At 35.6% G+C, this 18,394-nt stretch overlaps 2 protein-coding genes across 3 annotated transcripts in view; both read left to right on the forward strand.

The window, feature by feature from the left end:
• Window positions 1-108: 108 nt before the first annotated feature.
• LOC107089214 lies at window positions 109-4,222 on the forward strand. The gene is made up of 4 exons (XM_015381870.1): window positions 109-209; window positions 387-650; window positions 3,310-3,556; window positions 3,648-4,222. The coding sequence occupies exons 1-4, from the start codon at window positions 189-191 to the stop codon at window positions 4,007-4,009; spliced, it is 894 nt and encodes a 297-aa protein (XP_015237356.1). The 5' UTR covers window positions 109-188; the 3' UTR covers window positions 4,010-4,222.
• A 3,434-nt stretch (window positions 4,223-7,656) lies between these two features.
• rbm28 (RNA binding motif protein 28) overlaps window positions 7,657-18,394 on the forward strand; it is a 14,530-nt gene continuing 3,792 nt past the window's right edge. Inside the window, exons 1-19 of one of the 2 annotated variants that reach the window (XM_015381930.1) lie at window positions 7,657-7,989; window positions 8,083-8,229; window positions 8,310-8,413; window positions 9,173-9,248; window positions 9,341-9,433; window positions 9,525-9,596; window positions 10,899-10,995; window positions 11,080-11,330; window positions 11,432-11,498; window positions 12,114-12,223; window positions 12,308-12,381; window positions 12,476-12,611; window positions 13,217-13,281; window positions 13,391-13,549; window positions 13,744-13,869; window positions 14,211-14,285; window positions 14,402-14,528; window positions 15,978-16,110; window positions 16,230-16,341. In XM_015381930.1, the coding sequence (XP_015237416.1) occupies window positions 7,872-7,989; window positions 8,083-8,229; window positions 8,310-8,413; window positions 9,173-9,248; window positions 9,341-9,433; window positions 9,525-9,596; window positions 10,899-10,995; window positions 11,080-11,330; window positions 11,432-11,498; window positions 12,114-12,223; window positions 12,308-12,381; window positions 12,476-12,611; window positions 13,217-13,281; window positions 13,391-13,549; window positions 13,744-13,869; window positions 14,211-14,285; window positions 14,402-14,528; window positions 15,978-16,110; window positions 16,230-16,341 (2,142 nt within the window). In that variant the 5' untranslated portion in view covers window positions 7,657-7,871. Of the gene's footprint in view, window positions 7,990-8,082; window positions 8,230-8,309; window positions 8,414-9,172; window positions 9,249-9,340; window positions 9,434-9,524; window positions 9,597-10,898; window positions 10,996-11,079; window positions 11,331-11,431; window positions 11,499-12,113; window positions 12,224-12,307; window positions 12,382-12,475; window positions 12,612-13,216; window positions 13,282-13,390; window positions 13,550-13,719; window positions 13,870-14,210; window positions 14,286-14,401; window positions 14,529-15,977; window positions 16,111-16,229; window positions 16,342-18,394 lie in introns of both variants that reach the window. The other variant, XM_015381928.1, reaches the window with a different exon arrangement.

Here is an 18,394-nt window from a genome sequence, read left to right on the forward strand (position 1 = left end):
TAGACTGCTTTAACTTTACGTCTTTCTAAGAATGTATTTTTTTATGAGATAATTTATCGATATTTAAAAACTTTCTTGGACCGAATTAAACAGGTTAGTGGGGCAACGAAAAAGAAGTTTACAGAACGACTTTTAGGCAGGGCATCAGACATGTAGTTTTTTTTTTTCCAAGTTAGTAAAAATTTTGGATGTTTGCTGAACGTTGGAAGGTAATTAAAGCCTTTCGGTGTAACCGTATAAACGTGCTAAACTACATTTTATAAACATTACCTATTGTTTTTTTGGTGTTTATTACGGAATTAAATAAGAGGAAATGCTTCTGAAACAGCAGCGCGACCCTGTGTGATGTAAGTCACAGTGATATTTTTTCCTTCTTTTCGTTGCAGGGAGAACCTGTAGCCGACGTTGCTAACATGTTAGCCAGGGCAGCCTTGAGCAAAGGCATCACTGCCCAGCGCCTCTGTAAGAATGTCACCTTGTACCTGAACGAGCTAACATTTCCAGGGGAAGGGATCCAGCGTCAGACCCCTGGGGACCAAAAGCCCCTCCTGCTGATGCTGCCGTGGCTTGGATCACGACCACAAGCTGTAGCCAAATACTGTGAAATCTACTTTCGCACTGGATTTGATGTACTTGTGGTAGAGAGTGAGGTAAGAAAAAAAACATGGAAATAAAACAAAGGATTTACGATTTCAAGTATTTAAAAACAAATGTGTTGGATCTCCCACCTACGGTTGTGGGTTAACATGATGTCACAGTGTAAAGAGATGACTAATAACCTTGAATAAATAGTCATCTCTGGCTGGCAGCCTGTTCTCTAAAGGAAAAGATTAGGATAGTTGCCATCTTATCTAAAGAAATTTCCCAGTACTGCAGTTTTAATCATACGATGAGGTCAAAGATCCTCCTCAACAAAGTAAAACACTCATTGTTTCACATAAAATATTTGCTACAGGTTAATACTTATTATGAGGTGGATACAAGCAGCCTTTTTGTAGCTTAATATTTGTTAAATAGTGTCAGAGTGGAATCAAATGTGTATTAATGTGCACTTGAGTTTATATTAAGATCATTTTGGAACCAAGTAAAGGTCAGATAACTAAGTAGTTGTGCCTTGTCACATATAAATAAAATATTTATTCTTATCTATAAACTGCACAACTGTTGCTTACCTAAATTAAATATGATTTTATATAAGGGACATGGGTTAAGCTTTAGGGGTGGCATTAAAATCATTGTTGTTGCAAAAATATTTGGGGAACTCTGAAATGAGATGCATCTTCTTTATTCTGCCTAAATGACTGTGAAAATAGCATCTAGCAGGCTTTATTCACAAGCATGCCCCTCTATCTGTAATCAAGATAATCAGTTGGGTGTTAGCGGCTTGAGTTGAGCAAGACCTTTGCATTCGAAATCCCTCATACACTTTTACCACCTACCTTCTGCACAACCTGTCCTTGTGTGCAAACCTTTAGCACAGAAAAGAAGGATACAGATGTTCAAAGGTTACTCTCAAAGATAATTGTGGCAGCAGTTTTTTTGTAGCACTTGAGCAGACATTTAAAGGGTTCATCGGGTTTCAGGGCGGCCGATTAACTCATCGCTTTATGGAAGTTTTTAGTTGACATCAAATGCTCAGCATATAAAGTTTTGGTTCATAAAAAGTGCATATACTATTTTGTTTGTAATTAAACTGATATGTTTTAGAGTTATTTAGATTTTTTGAATTAAATTCAAGAAAAAAGGGATCATTTTGAAAGTGAAATAAATATAATGGAGAGAACTAATTTTCACACTGATGACAAAAACTGATATTTGAGGAAGACAAAAGTTTTGAGAGAAAATATTTTATCCTAGAATTAATAAAAGACATATTGATATTTGGAAAATGATATCCGGGGGAAAAATAAGCTCTCAAAAAATATATTTTTATTGTTTTTGCAGAGTAAAAACATTTTCTCTCAAAAATAGGTTTTGAGAGAAGGAAAATGCTTTTAGGGATAAATCTCTTTGCTCTTCAAGATTTTTCTCTCAGTGTGTAAAATGTGTAATGGGCGGGCCTGCGTTCCTGTTGGCCAGTCTCAACAGAATTGTGAGCTGAGTGGTGCTATTTGGTGCAAAAGTGGTTACTGCGCCGTCCTTGATATTCATCAGGAAACTCATCTGCCTCGACTGCCTCGCTCCAACAGTAGATGTGTTTAGGATGAACAGAGCCTCGCCTGGAATGTGGTCAAGAGCTTACTGATGTGTTTTTAGGTGTTTTAATTTGTATTTCCACCATTAAGTTGCAAAACAAAAATACAACGCATTGACATGGACGAGAGCTTACAGCTGTGCTGATTGGCAGGGTTATGATGGGTCTGTTCAGAAGCTGGACAGAGATGGCTGGCATGTTTGTGTTTTACAACTTATTGGTCTTATGGTCTCCTTGAAGTGATTTTTTTTTTCTTATATTCTGTAGATAAGGTTGCAAAAAACTAAGATGCATCTCATAGTTAAAAGTTAATACCACCAAATTTTCTATTTACACACATTACTACTACAAACTTCAGCAAATTTCACATGGATTTCACATAAAGATATGCAAAAAAAAAAACAATAAAACAAGTGGACTTCAGTTGTTTTATTTGACATTTTGCTGTTCGTTCAAAGAGCTTCTTCACTTTATAGTTAGTAAAAGTTTGAAGTGTCATTTCTGCTGCTGTTAGCAATGGGCAGTCCAAGATGATCTGGTCACCTCCTGGAAGGTGACCAGGAATGTAAATTGGTTTCAAACGGTCAGAGCATCAGGCTAAAGGCGGGGCTATATGCCTTTGAAAGTTGAAATCTGAGTCTTTTCCTACAGCTTAGACTACATCTATCTCATCTGAACAAAATGCCTTCTTTAATGTCTCTTTCTCTTTCTAAAAAAAGAATAATAAAAAAGTATTTTCTTGAGACTGTGATTTAGGATCCAACGACCCATATATATGCAATGTCAGTATCAGTAGTGCAGATTAACAGATTAAAATCAAAGCATAATTATGTGTGAGAATATCCCATTAGTACGGGTGGCAATTATTTTATACATTGAGATATTTGTTTATAACAAGAAATTTTGAGGAGGATTAATACTTTTGCAATGTAATGTATATTGTGATGAAAAGAAATTAAGTATTATACAGCTAAGAATGATTTACAGGTCTAGCATTCTTTTTAAGTTTATTCTGAAGTCTAGATTGCCAATGCTCTCAACGTGAACACTAATGTACATTTCTAAAGGCTGCTACTTTCCTTTAGAAATCTTATTTTTGTTTTTCTTTAAACAAGGTGAAAGACTTCCTGTGGCCTCGCTGGGGTCTAGACCGTGGAAAAACTTTGCTGGAGTTACTCCAGAGCGAACCCTTGATGTCCCGCCCCCTCCTCGTTCATGCCTTCTCCATTGGTGGCTACACTTTCGGACAGCTGCTGGTCCATATCTCCCGGGACAAAGAGCGATACCAGGCAGTGACAAACAGGATCAAAGGCCAAGTCTTTGACAGCTTAGTGGTGGGCTCACTGGAGCATATGGCAGCAGGTAAGTCAGAACCCATATAATAATCTAACACGGTTTTAAAATGGCCTTTTCTGCTGCAGAATTTATGAATTGTGCTGCTCTCTTTTTCTAGGTCTTGGTAAAACTATATTTCCTCGTTTCGAGAGCCTGATAAAACAAGCCAGCATGCTCTACTTCAGCATCTTCAAACGCCAGACGGTGGACTACTTCAACGCAAGCATCGATGTATTTTATAATACTCCAGTCAAAGCCCCTGCTCTGGTCTTCTTCTGTGACAACGACGTGATGAGCGATGCGACAAGTGTGGAGAAACTAATGGATTACTGGCAGAAGCACGGGGTGGATGTAATGGGGAAGAAGTGGGAGGTTTCAACACACGCCGGTCATTTACGGAGACACCCGCAAGAATATCTGAACACCTTGGATACATTCCTACATTCACTTCGAGTCGCACCGCTGAAGGCCAAGATGTGACGCCATTTTATCACTGCTCAGTAATTGAAGTACCTCTGTTTGTTTTCCTTTTTTCATATGGTAGGAGACTTAACCTGTTGTTTTTAAGCAATTTCATTTACGTACTGATTATTTTATCAATTAATTTGAATGACACCACAGATGCATTGAAAATCAGTTCAGTTACAAAAAACAAAAACTCAGGATACATAGCAGGCATTTAAAGTGGTTGCATAAAAAAATAAATCACAGCAGTACATCAAATCAAAACTTACAATGGCAGGAAATGCTTCACCAGTTATCCATCCATCCATTTTCTGACACGCTTAATTGCAAGTGGGATTCGCAGGGCAAAACAGAGACCCAACAGGACTAACAACCATTCACGCACACACTCACACCTAAGGAGAATTTAGAGAAGCCAATTAACCTAACCGTCATGTTTTTGGACTGTGGGAGTACCCGGAGAAAACCCACGCATGCTCAGTTAGAACATGCAAACTCCATGTAGAAAGACCCCAGGGCCAGGAATCGAACCCGCGACCTTCTTGAGCAGCCCCACTTCATCAGTTATTTATGAAAAAATGTGAATTAAGCTTTCTACAGGAGAAAACACCGATCAGTTCATTCTTCGATCTCTTTGTACGAGTGATCCTGTGAAAGAAAGCAGACGAGTTTTACTTCAAACTGTTACAGTATTTTATTTATCTTTTTTACATGTCCTTATTAGCATGGCTGGAATGTTGTTGGGGCATCTATAGCTCATTGTATTTTTTTTTCTGTTTCTAACTGATGGGTTTTATTGAACAGAATGGTTATCAGCTGCTGTTACTCTTTTAAAATCAACATTTACTTTTCTCAAAATCTTACATGAGAAGTCTGTTTTTTGCACTCTTAACAGTGAGTCTGCAGTTTTTCTTTCATTTTTTAGAATAACCTCATTAATTATGTAATTATGAGTTGATGTATTATAATATATTACCAGATTCCTTTTTAAAAGACAAGTCCAAAGTCTGTCTTTTTTTTTTTTTTTTAAGGAACCGGACATATTCTTGGATCCAAACACTGAAGTTTTATTTCTCTATTTTTATGAAGACAATGTTGAAAGAAAGTTATAAACTGCATCTAAGTCGAAACTTCTCATCATATCTTATCTTACACCGTTCAGATAAATAAGCTACAATGAAGTTAGTTCCAACTTCAGATAATCCTGAAAAAAACAAAAAATCCCTTTATTTAAATAAGAAGGCGATTCAGTAATGTAGCATTTTCTTTAAGAAACCTTTTCTGTTAATTTAAAATGGGAGGGAACAATTCTATCACTCTTCAAAACTGCCTTCAGGGTTTGCTGTTATTTTTGCATCCGAAGAAGTTGAAAAGGTAATTGCTTTATAAAGGACATTTAGGAACCTTTATATAAAGCCTGACATTTACCCCCAATTTTCACAGTGTTGGGATTCTCTTGCTCTAATTTACATTAACTTCATAGTATTTCCCTGGCATTAAATCTGAAAAGAAATAATTATGTTCATTGTTACAATTCTTACCTTGCAATTTTCCTAAGCTAATTAACTCATAATTCTTGTATTTATAGAAAACATTTTCTCTTTTTGTTTAATCTGTGGTTACAGCATATCGTCTGATGCAATATATGGGTGCTTATCAATACAAACTTTTTTAAATATTTTAAAAACAAGACAAATCATCACAATCCAATGAAATGACACTTGAGCCATGATAAAGTCTTCTATGAATAGTGGCTTTGACCCGTTGAAGGGTGTGTTGGTACCTTTTGTTTTTTTTTTTTTAAAGAACATTTGCTTCTGTAAACCAGTTCATGCTTTATTGTTCATTAAATGCAGTACTTTCCTAAGGGTCCATCACAAATCCTTTCTCAGGTCTTTTCTTTCTGTAAAAATTCAACTTTACTTCCTAGCGCATCTGCACACATAAGCTGTGCTCTCTCCAAAAGACCAAAGCAGTAACTAGACTTGAAAACTGAAGTAGTTCTGTTTAAAAATCTCTGTTTATTTAAGCACAATTAATGAAAGTTATTGTTAAACACGGTGCCTTGAATTAGAGTTGTTTCATTACACTGTTTGTTTATGGGAAATGACAATGCATATAAACTTAAACTTTTTGTTCTGTTTGTGAAATTTACTAATAAATATAAAATGACCTGACTTGGAATTTTTCTGTCGTTCTTTTTGGGTAAGGGACAATGTCACAAATTTGTTATAAGAAGGAAACATTAAGGCTAGAAATTCGTTTATTCTTTTCAACGTCCTTAGTCGTGTGCTTTGGCTCCCCCTGGTGGCAGAAAGATCCAATCGTAGATATTTCTGATCTCGATGAAAAATATACAGAAAATATATTAAAAAAAAGATGACTTTGATTTCTGATTTTTTTTAAATCAATATTTATTTTTTAATGTTTCATTTAAATTATGAAAATACAAGTTATGTTAGTTTCTTGCATAATTCTTACGTGTGGGATCAGACCTAAATTAGTCGAAATGTGAATCTAGCCCTATGCCTTCTTGCTTTTTGTTGTTCCTTTCAAATATTTTGAGCAGCTTTTGCATTTATTTTTGAAGTTTTTGATCAGCAGTTTATAACTATGAGGAAACTGTTGTTAAAATAGGAAGGCAAAATAAATAGGAAGGCAAGCTTTGTCTGGTGAACCTGTTTGCTTCCATTGGCCTTTCTGTTTTGCCACCAATAAAACTGAACGTCCTTGCTGTTGCACAGGTAAGGATTTATTTAAAATTTCAAAATAGGTAATTTAAAAGAAGGTTATGTCGCATTTCCTACACAATTAGATCAAATATAATTTACAGCATATACCTCCCTATCTGCATTTTGCTTTCTGATATGTAGCTCTGAAAAATATCCAAAATATATTAAAATAAGAAACATTACAAATGAGTTGAATAAAATCCATTTTACTTGTAAAATCTTAGTCTTACGAATATACGGTACATTAACTTAATTTACAAATATACATTAACTTAATTTCACTAAAAATGTTTCAGTGTTTCCTTGGCTTTGGCTAGATGTGTAATAATCAGTAGTCATATCGCCCCACCCTGGCATTTACAACATTAAATAGGTTTATTTACATTTATGGATTGGTCCAGAAATTCAGGATTATTTATGTCCCCACCTTCAAATTTGTGTGATTGACTTGTATGTTGAACATTTTTAAAAGTTTTATAGACATTTAATCCCAATTTCAATTGACTTATACATTATTTTCATACACCAGTGAGTCTCTCTCTCTCTCTCTCTCTCTCTCTCTCTCTCTCTCTCTCTCTCTCAGAGAGAGAGAGAGAGAGAGAGAGACTCACTGGTGTATGAAAATATATACATATAGACTGCATTCAAGGATTTACCAAAAGGCTAAAAATAAAGGTTTTAATGAATGCACAACAATAAATGATTTATTTAATTTAATTATTTTTTGCTCCTTTTTATTACATATTATTATTAGTTTGCTCTTTTGTTTTTAAATTACTGACTCAGTAGCGTCTAGCTGTGGAACAGATCTTGAAAAGGTTAAAAAAGGGGAAAAGGTTGAGATAAAAAGTTTGGAATTTAAACCTCCAGGCCGCAGGTGGGAGCAAAGTTCAGTTTTAAAAGAACGAGAGGAAGCCCTTTCATTTCAAAGATGGCTGCCTCCACATGTAAACATGCGACCTAGTGGGGATTTAGCGAATCATTATTGTGCCATTTATTGGTAAGGCTTTGTTGTGTCAAAACTAGTAGTTGGACGGTTAAGTTCAGTTCCTGGTTAATAACAGACTAGATATCGGCTTGTGAGTTTTTTTTTTGTATATTTTTTATAGCGCTAAAGCTTAGCGTTTAGCTGGTAGCAAAGAGCCATGCCTGCTATGACCATATTCGTGGCTTCTTTGCCTGAAACGGCAACAAATGAACGACTTGAGGAAATATTCTCCGAAGTTGGTCCAGTGAAACAGTGCTTCGTTGTCAGAGAAAAAGGTGCCACTGAATTCTACTTGTATCAAATTATACTGTCTTCAACATATATATAAATTCCATTAATTGTCCAATTTTTCCACCTCCATAAACCAGGTACAGAGAAATGTCGGGGCTTTGGCTTCGTCACTTATTCAATGGAAGAAGATGCACATCGTGCCTTGAAGGAAGTAAAAGAATATGACGGGAAAAAACTCTCACTTTCAGTGGCTAAAAAGAAAATGAGAGAGAAAAAAACAACAGGTTTGTAGAAAAACAAAGAAAAATGCACACGAATAATACTTTAATTCCAAATTCTAACCTACTATCTTCGAATTTTGCAGAGAAAGAGGAACCAGGTCCCTCTCAGGAAAAGAAGGAAACTACAGACGTCAAGCAAAAAATTTCTAAACAAGCTAGACTTGTCATACGGAATTTGAGTTTTAAGGTATAGAATAAAAAAAATATCCTTTACTGTCCCTCAATTGAGGTATTACAACAGTATCAGACACATGTAGTTTAAAGAAAGGTTAAAAATAAACTCAGATTAATGTACTTTACATTAATAACACAGCTTTAATATACTGTATCGTTAACAGAAATGGATTTCTATGATCTAAGTAATGTGTGATCATTTTAAAATTCATTTCATAAAATCCATGTGTATCTGTTCATTGAGAGAAAATAACAATATTTGGAAAAAAAAACTGCAACAGTTATTCAAGATGAGTGAAAATACAAATAATATAACTTGATTTAAATCTCATAAACACTTATTGAGTTTGTTTGAAGTTATCGGAAATAAATAATATGAATACTGATTAAGATGCATTTTATTTTCAATGTACGCATAGATTAAATGGTGCTACAAAAAAAAAAGGCAATAATTACTTGTCATGTCTTGGAAAGAAATGTCAAGTGTATTTAGGCTTTAAAATATATACTGCTCTTTAAAAGCAATAGATTTATCTTTCCCGTTGATGTGTTCATATTATAATATTAATTCTAATCTATACTTAACCAGTTTTAAAGATTTAGATTTGTTGAATTGCCTTACAGGTATTGTCTGCATTTGCTGTTTATTTAAAAAAAAAAAAGTCAATTGTGTATTTTATTTGAGTATGGTGCTAATGTGCCCCATGCATGTTTTGTGACGTCCATAGATTTTTGTCTCCTTAATCCTGTTTGAACCTGACTTATGTTTTAGTGCACAGAAGATGACTTAAAAGAAGTATTTGGAAAGTTTGGCACCGTTGTAGAGGCCAATATAGCCCTCAAACCAGGTACTGTCTTTGTTCTCAATGCAAACAGAAGCTTTGTCGAATGTATAAACTTGGGTATTTATGGATTTCTTTTCTTTCTTTCTAATTGAAAGATGGAAAGATGCGAGGATTTGCATTTGTCCAGTTTAAAAATATGTCTGGAGCCACAAAGGCACTCCAGGCTATGAACCTGAAAGAGATAAAAGGTGAAAAATGCAAGACAGAATTTCCGGTTTGATGTTTTTCAGTTTGTGTCATGTTCTTATCAATGATGCAATTTTTTTTTTATCTTCACAGGACGCCAAGTAGCGGTTGACTGGGCTGTGCCAAAAGAAAAGTATATCGCTGCACAGCAGTCTTTAAGTTCAGGTAAACGCATGCTTGTGTTTGCAGGAAACGATCATAGCAACCATTACTGCAGTGGCATGGCATTGTGAGAAAGACCTACCTCTATAATTCACTGATTTTCTTTTTCCAAGCTTTCTATGCTGAAAAAATACTCTTAACTACTTCGATAGGAGATGCATAAGTAAAGACATATTTCACCACTTTAAATTCTTTTTTATGTAGCTGTTTAAGAGTGCTAATTAACTGCAAGTGTTTGTTAGTCAGAAACTGGAACCCTTGTTGTGCCTTTAATAATAATCCATCCACTTTCTCTCGCCTGTTCCATCTGGGCCGATGCCGATCTCCGGCAGTCTATGTGCAAGAGGCACGGTCCACCTTGGACAGGTTGACGATCTGTCGCAGGGCAAAACAGAATCATACACCCATGCATACTCACACACCAGTCTACAGTCTACAGAGAGAGAGAGAAACCATGTATGCATGGGGAGAACATCCAAACACTATGTAGAAAGACCCTAGGCTGGGAATTAAACCCATAACCTTCTTGCTACAAGGCAAAAAGGTTCTGCCTAATTTTATGTTGATTTAGATGCATCATTTGATATTTTTAAACATAAAGCAGGCCTGTTAAGAAGATTTGCAAAGGATTTTCAAACAAACAGCTATTCTGGAAGGATAACATTTAGGCTCCTGTGACATTTAAATGTTTATTATTCACCAGGGCTGTATGTCCTGTGTCTATTTTCCTTACAATTTTGAAAAAATTCAACGTACAGCAATGTAATGTGGGGGAAACAAACAAAAATAGATCCATGGTTGTTTTCTTTTTTTGACTAGCTTAAACATTTGTGTTTAAAAAAAAACTTTACAGGCATTAACTAAAGATTCAGTCGAATAAAGAACCTTGAAAAAAGGAAAAAATAGATCACTTTAATTATGTCCATGGCCTAAAATCTAGAGCAGAATGTTTTTTTAAATTTTTTTTAAAATCTAACAACCTCAGTTTGGTGTCATCTCTTACCGTAATTTGCTGCTTTTACCTCATTTTTTTAACAAGTCTGGACAAAACAGAGAAAACTGATTTCTTCCAACCATTGTTGCAAATCTTCTCTGCTGTTTCCTCCCATCCAATGCTGTCAAGAGCAGAGGATGGGAGGAGCAGCAGGTGTGCAAAAGTTAATTTTTATTGAAAATCTTCAAGTTTTTCTTTAATCTTAATTCTTCACTAACAAATACTCAGAAAAACTGGGATTATTATTATTGATTTATCCTTTAATATTTAATGTTACCCCCTAGTCCTAATGGTGTTTTTTTTACTTTTAGGCAGTAAAGCTGCAGAAGAGACAGACCCAAAAACAGGAAGTAATTCTGAGGAGGAAAAAAAACAAGGGAAAAAACAAGAAACTACAGAGAAGAAAAAGTGAGATTCTAATACTTAAACTTTTCCAGAATCATTCTAATATTGATAAGTGCAACATTGCTGATGCTTCAAATACCTTTACAGAGGGTTAAAGGCAGCTGCACAGCCTGTGGAAGATCTCCAGTCAAGCGATGAGGAAAACTTGGAATCGGATGAGGAGGATGATGATGACGATGATAATGATGATGATGACGATGATGATGAGGATGATGAAGATGACATTGATGAAGAAACTGAAGATGATAATGAGCAGGATGAGATGAAGGAAGAAGATGACTATGATACAGATGATGATAATGAGAGTGAGGATGAAAGAGAAGAAGAAATCTCATCAGGTCTCAAGTTATTCCAGATTTCTTTGTTTACCCTTTTTTAGTTAAGTGTTTGGTCAAAATTATATATATTAACATTTTCAAGCAACTTTTTTGTTCTTTAGCTCGAAAAAAAAAGCCAAGGAAAAATCTATCTTCAGATGTGAAAGAGGGACGAACCGTTTTTATCAGGTGGGCTCGATTTTCTTCTTTTGCCGAACTCTTAACTTTTTTGTATTGACCCCCATCCTTTGTTCACTGGGAATCTTCACACATGGGCTATTGCTAAAACCAGATTCGCACATACACGGGAAAAATGCTATTTTGTTGGTATGCATAGAGCTGCACGCTAGTTGCTCCTCTCTCCTTCCTTCTTTCTGGCAGTAAACCCACTTTTAAGCATATTATTGCCTCCTAGAGGGCTGGAGTGAGGTGGTTGCTATCTTGTTAGATGTAGCCTCTGTAGTTTGAATATTTTGTCATCTTGGGATTATATTGCATATGCATAGAACTGCTGAGCTCTAGACGATTCGTGTGAATCGTCACTATTTTGACTTTCTTTAGTTAAAGACATAACAGTATTGGTATAAGCTAAACAATAAGAGAAATGTAGCATTTCATTATTTTGCGTTTAACAAACATGAATAATTTTTTTTCTAAAGCAGGAATGTTTAGTCTGACTAAATGTACAAAATTGTGTACAAATGTAGCTTTTTGACAGTTTTGGTACATATCTGGTTTCAGCTGTATGTCTCCAAACTGCTTTTTAAAGTTATAATATTTTAATGTTTAAATTCTGCCTTATAGGAACTTGTCCTTTGATACTGAAGAAGACGGTCTCGAGGAAGCTCTTCTACAGTTTGGAGAGCTTAACTATGTAAAGATTGTTCTTCATCCAGACACACAGCATTCAAAAGGTCAGAAAAAAATGTTAATGGTTTATTGCCTTTCTTCTCTTGTTTATAAAAGTGTTGTTGGCTAATGTTTATGTTTTTTTTCAGGTCTTGCATTTGCTCAGTTTAAGACTAAAGAGGCTGCAGACGGCTGCATAGCTGCAGCTAAAGATGAGACGGAGGTAAACAAATAAAATTTTTTCTTTTACGTCTGTGTTCAGTTTGATTGATGCTGCAGTTTTAGCACGCAAATTGATGTTGGCGTATTTTTTGCAGAATGGTGGAATCCGTGTCGATGGTAGAAAGCTGATGGTTGTTGCTGCAGTGAGCAGAGAAGACGCTATGAAGCTGAAAGTCGACAAGAAAAAAGTAGAAACAGGAAGCAGGAACCTGTACCTGGCAAGAGAGGGATGTGAGTCTATCAGTCTCTTTATGTCTTTGTCCTAACTAAACTTGTAACTTCTTAATTTTAGAATTACTGAGCAGACGTTTTCATTTATAGATATCACTTTTAACCAAATAGATGATATGATAACATCAGCATTGTCATTTTTGGGTTAAAATGAGGAAATTATTATTAGATTTACATTATTTGTCAGCTTTAGCCTTTTGATATTATCAGTCTGTACCTGTAGTACATCTAGTATTCTCAATTTACATTTCCTACAGAAAATGAATCCTTCCCATTTTAAAAGGCTGCCACCATTTCCAAATCAATCATCTTTGTTTTACCAAGGTTATAAAACGGAAAAGAATAAAGGAAAGGTTTTTCTAGCTGCAGCATGGGCTTGCTCGATCTTGGTCTGTAGCAGCCTTCATACAGAAAAAAAATACAGTGTAAAGCTTAAAAGTGATGCATTTTATTGTTTGAAAAATATCTAACATTAAATTCTACAGCTGGCCACTAATCAGGACCGATCCAGCTGAAATCCACTGATTTGTCTGGTATTTCAGTGACATGTTACTCCTAGAAATATCTTTTTTGAAGACGCATGCATGTTTCTATATCATCTTTAGTGATCCGTGCTGGAACTAAAGCAGCAGAGGGTGTATCTGAGGCGGATATGGCCAAAAGAGTCAGAGTGAGTATGTTTTATTTTGAAGAATTGTTTTCAATATAGGATCAATTCAGCCTTTATTTATCTCTCAGGTAATTTTGGCTCCTAAGTTTTTTGTTGACTTTCATTATAGTTTGAAGAAATAAAGAGAGCAAAGCTCCGGGACGTAAACGTATTCGTCTCAAAAAACCGCCTGTGTGTCCATAACCTGCCAAAGTCTGTAGATAACAAAAAGCTCAAAGCACTGTGCCTTCAAGGTCTTAAAGGAGTCAAAGGAGTTCGGATTACAGAGGTAAGATTGAGTTACCATACAAATAAACCCCCAAATTATTCTTTTTTTTGTTTTTTACCGGTAATAGATGATGGACAGCCATGTAATTAGTGATATGCAATCAAGAGAGCATTTTCATTTTGTTTTGGATCATGTGTATTTTTTGTTTTGTGTCCTGCCTCTTCCTTTAGTGTCGGGTCATGTATGACAAAAAGCCAGAGAAGGGTCAGGTGATGGGTCAGTCGTTGGGTTATGGTTTCGTCCAGTTCCAGGACCATGAGCAGGCTCTCGCCACTCTGCGTTACCTTAACAACAACCCTGACATCTTTAGCCCTCACAAGGTACACTTTAAATATACTATCTAATCTGGTTTTTCAGTACTTTTATACTTCCTTTTCGTTACCAGGAGCATCTCATAGTTTTGGAGCGGTGTCCTGTCATACAGCTGGTCATTTAAAATTATTATAAAAATGTATTTTAAGACTTTTCGATTTATCATACAGTCATTTCTGATTGATAGTGTTTAAATAAAACCTCGAACTATAAATCTAACTGTAAGAATAATTATAAGATATGATCAAATGTGCTTTTTAGTGATAACAGTGGTGTTAAAAAGAAGCCTATTATAAAACTGGGTCTATAATAATATTTGCTCTCTGTTCTTTTTATTTTTATTTTCCAGAGACCTATAGTTGAGTTTTCTCTTGAGGACTCCAGGAAGCTTAAACTCAAAGAAATGCGAAAACAAAGAAATAAAGTTTGTAATATTTTTGTTTTATTGTAATGTTTTGTGTGACAGTTAATTTGAATCCTTGAACAGGATTTTAATCCTAAATATAATTTTCTCAAAGTGTATACTTTTAATGTTTCCAGGAAATAATAAAAAATCGAACCGTGAAAGAAGAGATAAAAATGTCCCAGATGGGTTCAGACACCAAAAGACCAAAGAAGGGTGGAAATAAAGATCAGTCCTCATCACTGCCAACAGGAAAGAAGAAAGGTAAAACAATATATAAAGTGCTTATACTCCAGGGTTAAGAAATATGTTTTGACTTCATGAAATTTCTAATGCATGATGCAATAAAAAGATGGACACCAACAGGCTAGTCCTCGTTATATAAAAAAAGATTGGCCTCAGTCAGTTAGACGGTCTTTCACAGTTTAGTATTTTACTCTTTTCTAGTTTAGGCCCTTTTTTCCAAATGATTTTTTTTATAGTCTGTGCTTAACAAAGAATATAGCTACAAGATTTTTATATAAAAATAATTTTTTTTAAACATATCCATAAAATTTTGGGACTGATGCAGAATAAAGTATTAGTATCACTAAAAAAAATGTATATCTTAAAAGTTTATTTTATAGAGAAAATATTTCCTAGTGGAAATCCTTCCAAACATGTCATACTTCAGTGTTTTCAGCTACAAGTTACTGATTGAAATTGAGTTCTTAAGGGGAGTGTCAGCCTAGTGGTTATGGCATAGGGCTTGGAATTCTGAGGTTGTCAGTTCGAAACCCACTCCCACAGACTGCCACTCTGGGTCTCTGACCAAGACGCTTATCCCCCGATTGCTCCCCAGGTGCTTCACAGTGGCAGCCCACTGCTCCCCGAGGGGGATGGGTTAAATGCAGAGGTAAATTTCTCCATTGTGAGATCAATAAATCAAATCAAATTGCTATTTCTCTGAGATTCTCTGAGATTTGCTCTGGTAAATGTGTCAACTATCTTAAATGTTCTCCACCTGTATTGATAGTTTTAGAAATGGTGTAATAACCCTTCCCATGCTGATGGGCTGCAATAACTGCATCTCTCATGTCATTGGGGATCTTTTCCTCCCTGTTTACCAAAGAACATGAACTGCCTAAAGAAATTGTTTGATTGCATCAAAACCCACTCGCTGATGTTGGAACTGCTCAATTAAGGAAGTCATTAACAAGTTGTGTGGGTCAGTAATAAAATCACATTGGATTTATCACAAGATAAGGTACAAGTTAAAAGTAGACCGACTATTTGAATTGAAGTTCTAATAGAACTTATTTGAATTAGAATAATTAAATCACCTTCCCAACATAACCTTATGATCAAAAAATAATTTTTTATTTGAATCACCTGACTGCTACTTTCCATTGTCACTGTAATATTTTAGCTTCAGGTTTTTTCTTAATTTTTACATAGACAACTTCTCCATCTTTGGCTTTTTTTTGATAAATGAGTAATCATGGTGTAAGATCTGTTTTATGTTATATTAACTTTGAAAACTCTGGAAATAAGAGAGCCTGGGACTGAAAGTAAAACTTAAATATAGGAGTTAATTGTCAGCAAGTGTTTCACAGGGGTTTGGGTTTTTTTTCTCTCGTTTGTGAAACTTAAGCTGAGAGAAAATGAGCTATTAAGACGCTATTAGAATGTGCTTCTGCTGCTGTTATTCATTTTCTTTTTCCTCTTTAATAGCGTCCTCTGAAGGGCAGAAGCAACACTTTTCAGGCTTTCAGACCCAGCCTGAGGTTGAACATGTCGATTTAAAAAATGGAAAGAAACGAAAGAAGGTTCTACCTTTACCTTCCCATCGCGGACCAAAGATAAGGTACCGTTTTATCATTTTAATCTACTATGAAACTACACATAGAAAGCTATTGTTTGATATATATCCTTGAATTTGTTGTGCTGGCATATTTAAATCATCCTGCTTTTGTCCTTTTGCAGAATGCGTGACAAAGAGAAGCAACAGGCGCCTCCTGCCAAGAAAGCAAAACCTGGATCTAAAAGGAACAGGCGTCAAAGACAAATTGAAAAGCCTACTCAGACCAGAAAACAGGTTTGGAAATACTATCCCAGTTGTTCTCATGTGCTGTTTTGGAAGGATCTGTTTAGATGGAAAGTTTTAGATGTGATCTTTTGCATATTAGTGATGCTACATTAACACTGCACGTATTTGGGGCAGCAAGTGACTGCTGCTTCATTTTTGAAGCTTGTACACATTAAGTTAGGACCAGTAAAGTGTGTCCAGGTGCATCTGTTTGTGCTGCTCCTGTGTTCAATGGCAGAGAGAAGCTTTGCTATATTTTCTGTGATGAGCTGGTAAAAAGTAGTTTTAATATTTTTTTAGGGGAGAAAGTCCTCCTCCAAACATCGTCTGTGTAGTCAGTTCATCAAGATTATGATCCTGCCCAAACCGGAGGCACCAGAATAATAATTTAAACTGTTTCAGAGGAGTGATCATAGCGATCATAGCGATTTGCATTAGCAGCGCTGTGTTTGTCTCCCTGCCAGCTCCCAGATCAACTTCTCTGATTGGTTGATGTGGTGCATAAAGCAGTTACATTTTTCCACGTCATGCGCCTCAGATGCTCAAAAGCAGGTGCTGCTTCTGCTGCACAGATGTGGCAAGATGCACTGGTCCAGCTGCTCGATGCACTTCAGGACCTTTTTCTTGCACCTTGATGTGCGTCAACCACTGACTTTGCATGTAAACCAGCTGCTTTTGCTGCTTCAATCAGGTGTGGTCTGAATGCAGCATTACTCAGCAGATGAACCTAGACACTAAAGATTACTTCTATCTTTGGTCTTTTGTCAAATTTAAATGTTTAAAATGATCCGTTATAATTTTCAAGAATATTTTCAAAAGAGGACAATGATCATTCAGTGGCTTTTTAAACCAGGATGGTTTAAAAAGCAATATCCCCTTTTATTAAAACATGAATTAATTGTGATTAAACTACATATTATTAGAAACTGATCTAAAGTTCACAAGCCAAACCAAGTTTAATTAATGTTTGACTGATACAAAGACAAGTCTTACATTTACCTGAAAATATCTTGGTAATCTCCAAGACTTCTGTAAAAAAATAGTTTTTGAGACAAAAGTGGACCTAAAATCCCAACAGCGGTTCAGAAAGAGATCATGATGATGACAGTCAAACATGGTGATGGGGTGGGGATGTTTTGCTTTCTTTGAAAACTTTCCATAATTGCATTGATAATGAATTTTGCTCTATAGCAGATAATCATGAAGAGGTTTATAAAGCCATTAGTACAGAACCTTAAAGGTGCTCCTTCACATTCTATGCCTTTAACTAACAGCCAAATTAAATTATTCATGCTAAAATAAAGAATGATGGTGTTTACTTTGTCCTTTTTTTAAGCCTGAAAAATAATTTTTTTGCACGGCGGCAATCAGCACACTCAAACATAGTTGTCTGCCATCTGCTGGCAGTACTTCAAGCATTATTCAGCCTTGTAGCTTCTGCACCTTTAGCTCTTGCTTCAGCGATCACCAACATTCACACTGCATTCTGAGTGCCATCAATGTGTTATCACTTGGCATCAAATATTTTTTTGCTCTTGATCTTGAGCTTTTCCTGTCTGCTCACTCCTTTGCTAGGAATTGCTAACCTCTTTTACTTCTTTGTTCACTCATTGCATGCATCACACATCCGGTCGGATGATTCTCTCACGGTAGATACTTACAATGGCTGCGTTTACTGACAATTGGACCAAAAACAAAGCACAGACGTAAAATATATTAAGGGTGCTGTAATTTGATCAGCAACCTTTGTATGCAACCAGAGTGAGTTACTGGTGCATAAAGCCATAGTGCATGACTTGGTCTCTTTTAAGAATAATCAAATTTTAGTTCTGCAGTAAGACAGTGATCCAAAGCACAGCAGTAAAGCCACATCTCAACGGCTTCAATGTGGATTTGTGGGAGTTTCAGGGTTGCAGTTAACAGTTTAATAGATTAATTGAATAATAATAATTTTATATATATATATATAAAGCAAGTTCCTTCTTATATATTCTGTTATAGTAATGTTAAATTATATTTTAAGAACATAACTGTTCTTAAAATAAAGAGCCTTATATTCATC

Source organism: Cyprinodon variegatus, unplaced genomic scaffold, assembly GCF_000732505.1.
Source record: "Cyprinodon variegatus isolate N-32 unplaced genomic scaffold, C_variegatus-1.0 Scaffold244, whole genome shotgun sequence".
Taxonomy (NCBI): Eukaryota; Metazoa; Chordata; class Actinopteri; order Cyprinodontiformes; family Cyprinodontidae; genus Cyprinodon; species Cyprinodon variegatus.

Coding starts and splice junctions, on each gene's coding strand:
- LOC107089214 (XM_015381870.1), top strand. CDS start 189: ATGTTTGCTGAACGTTGGAAG. Junction 210..386: donor TGTTTGCTGAACGTTGGAAG/GTAATTAAAGCC, acceptor TTTTCGTTGCAG/GGAGAACCTGTAGCCGACGT. Junction 651..3,309: donor TACTTGTGGTAGAGAGTGAG/GTAAGAAAAAAA, acceptor TCTTTAAACAAG/GTGAAAGACTTCCTGTGGCC.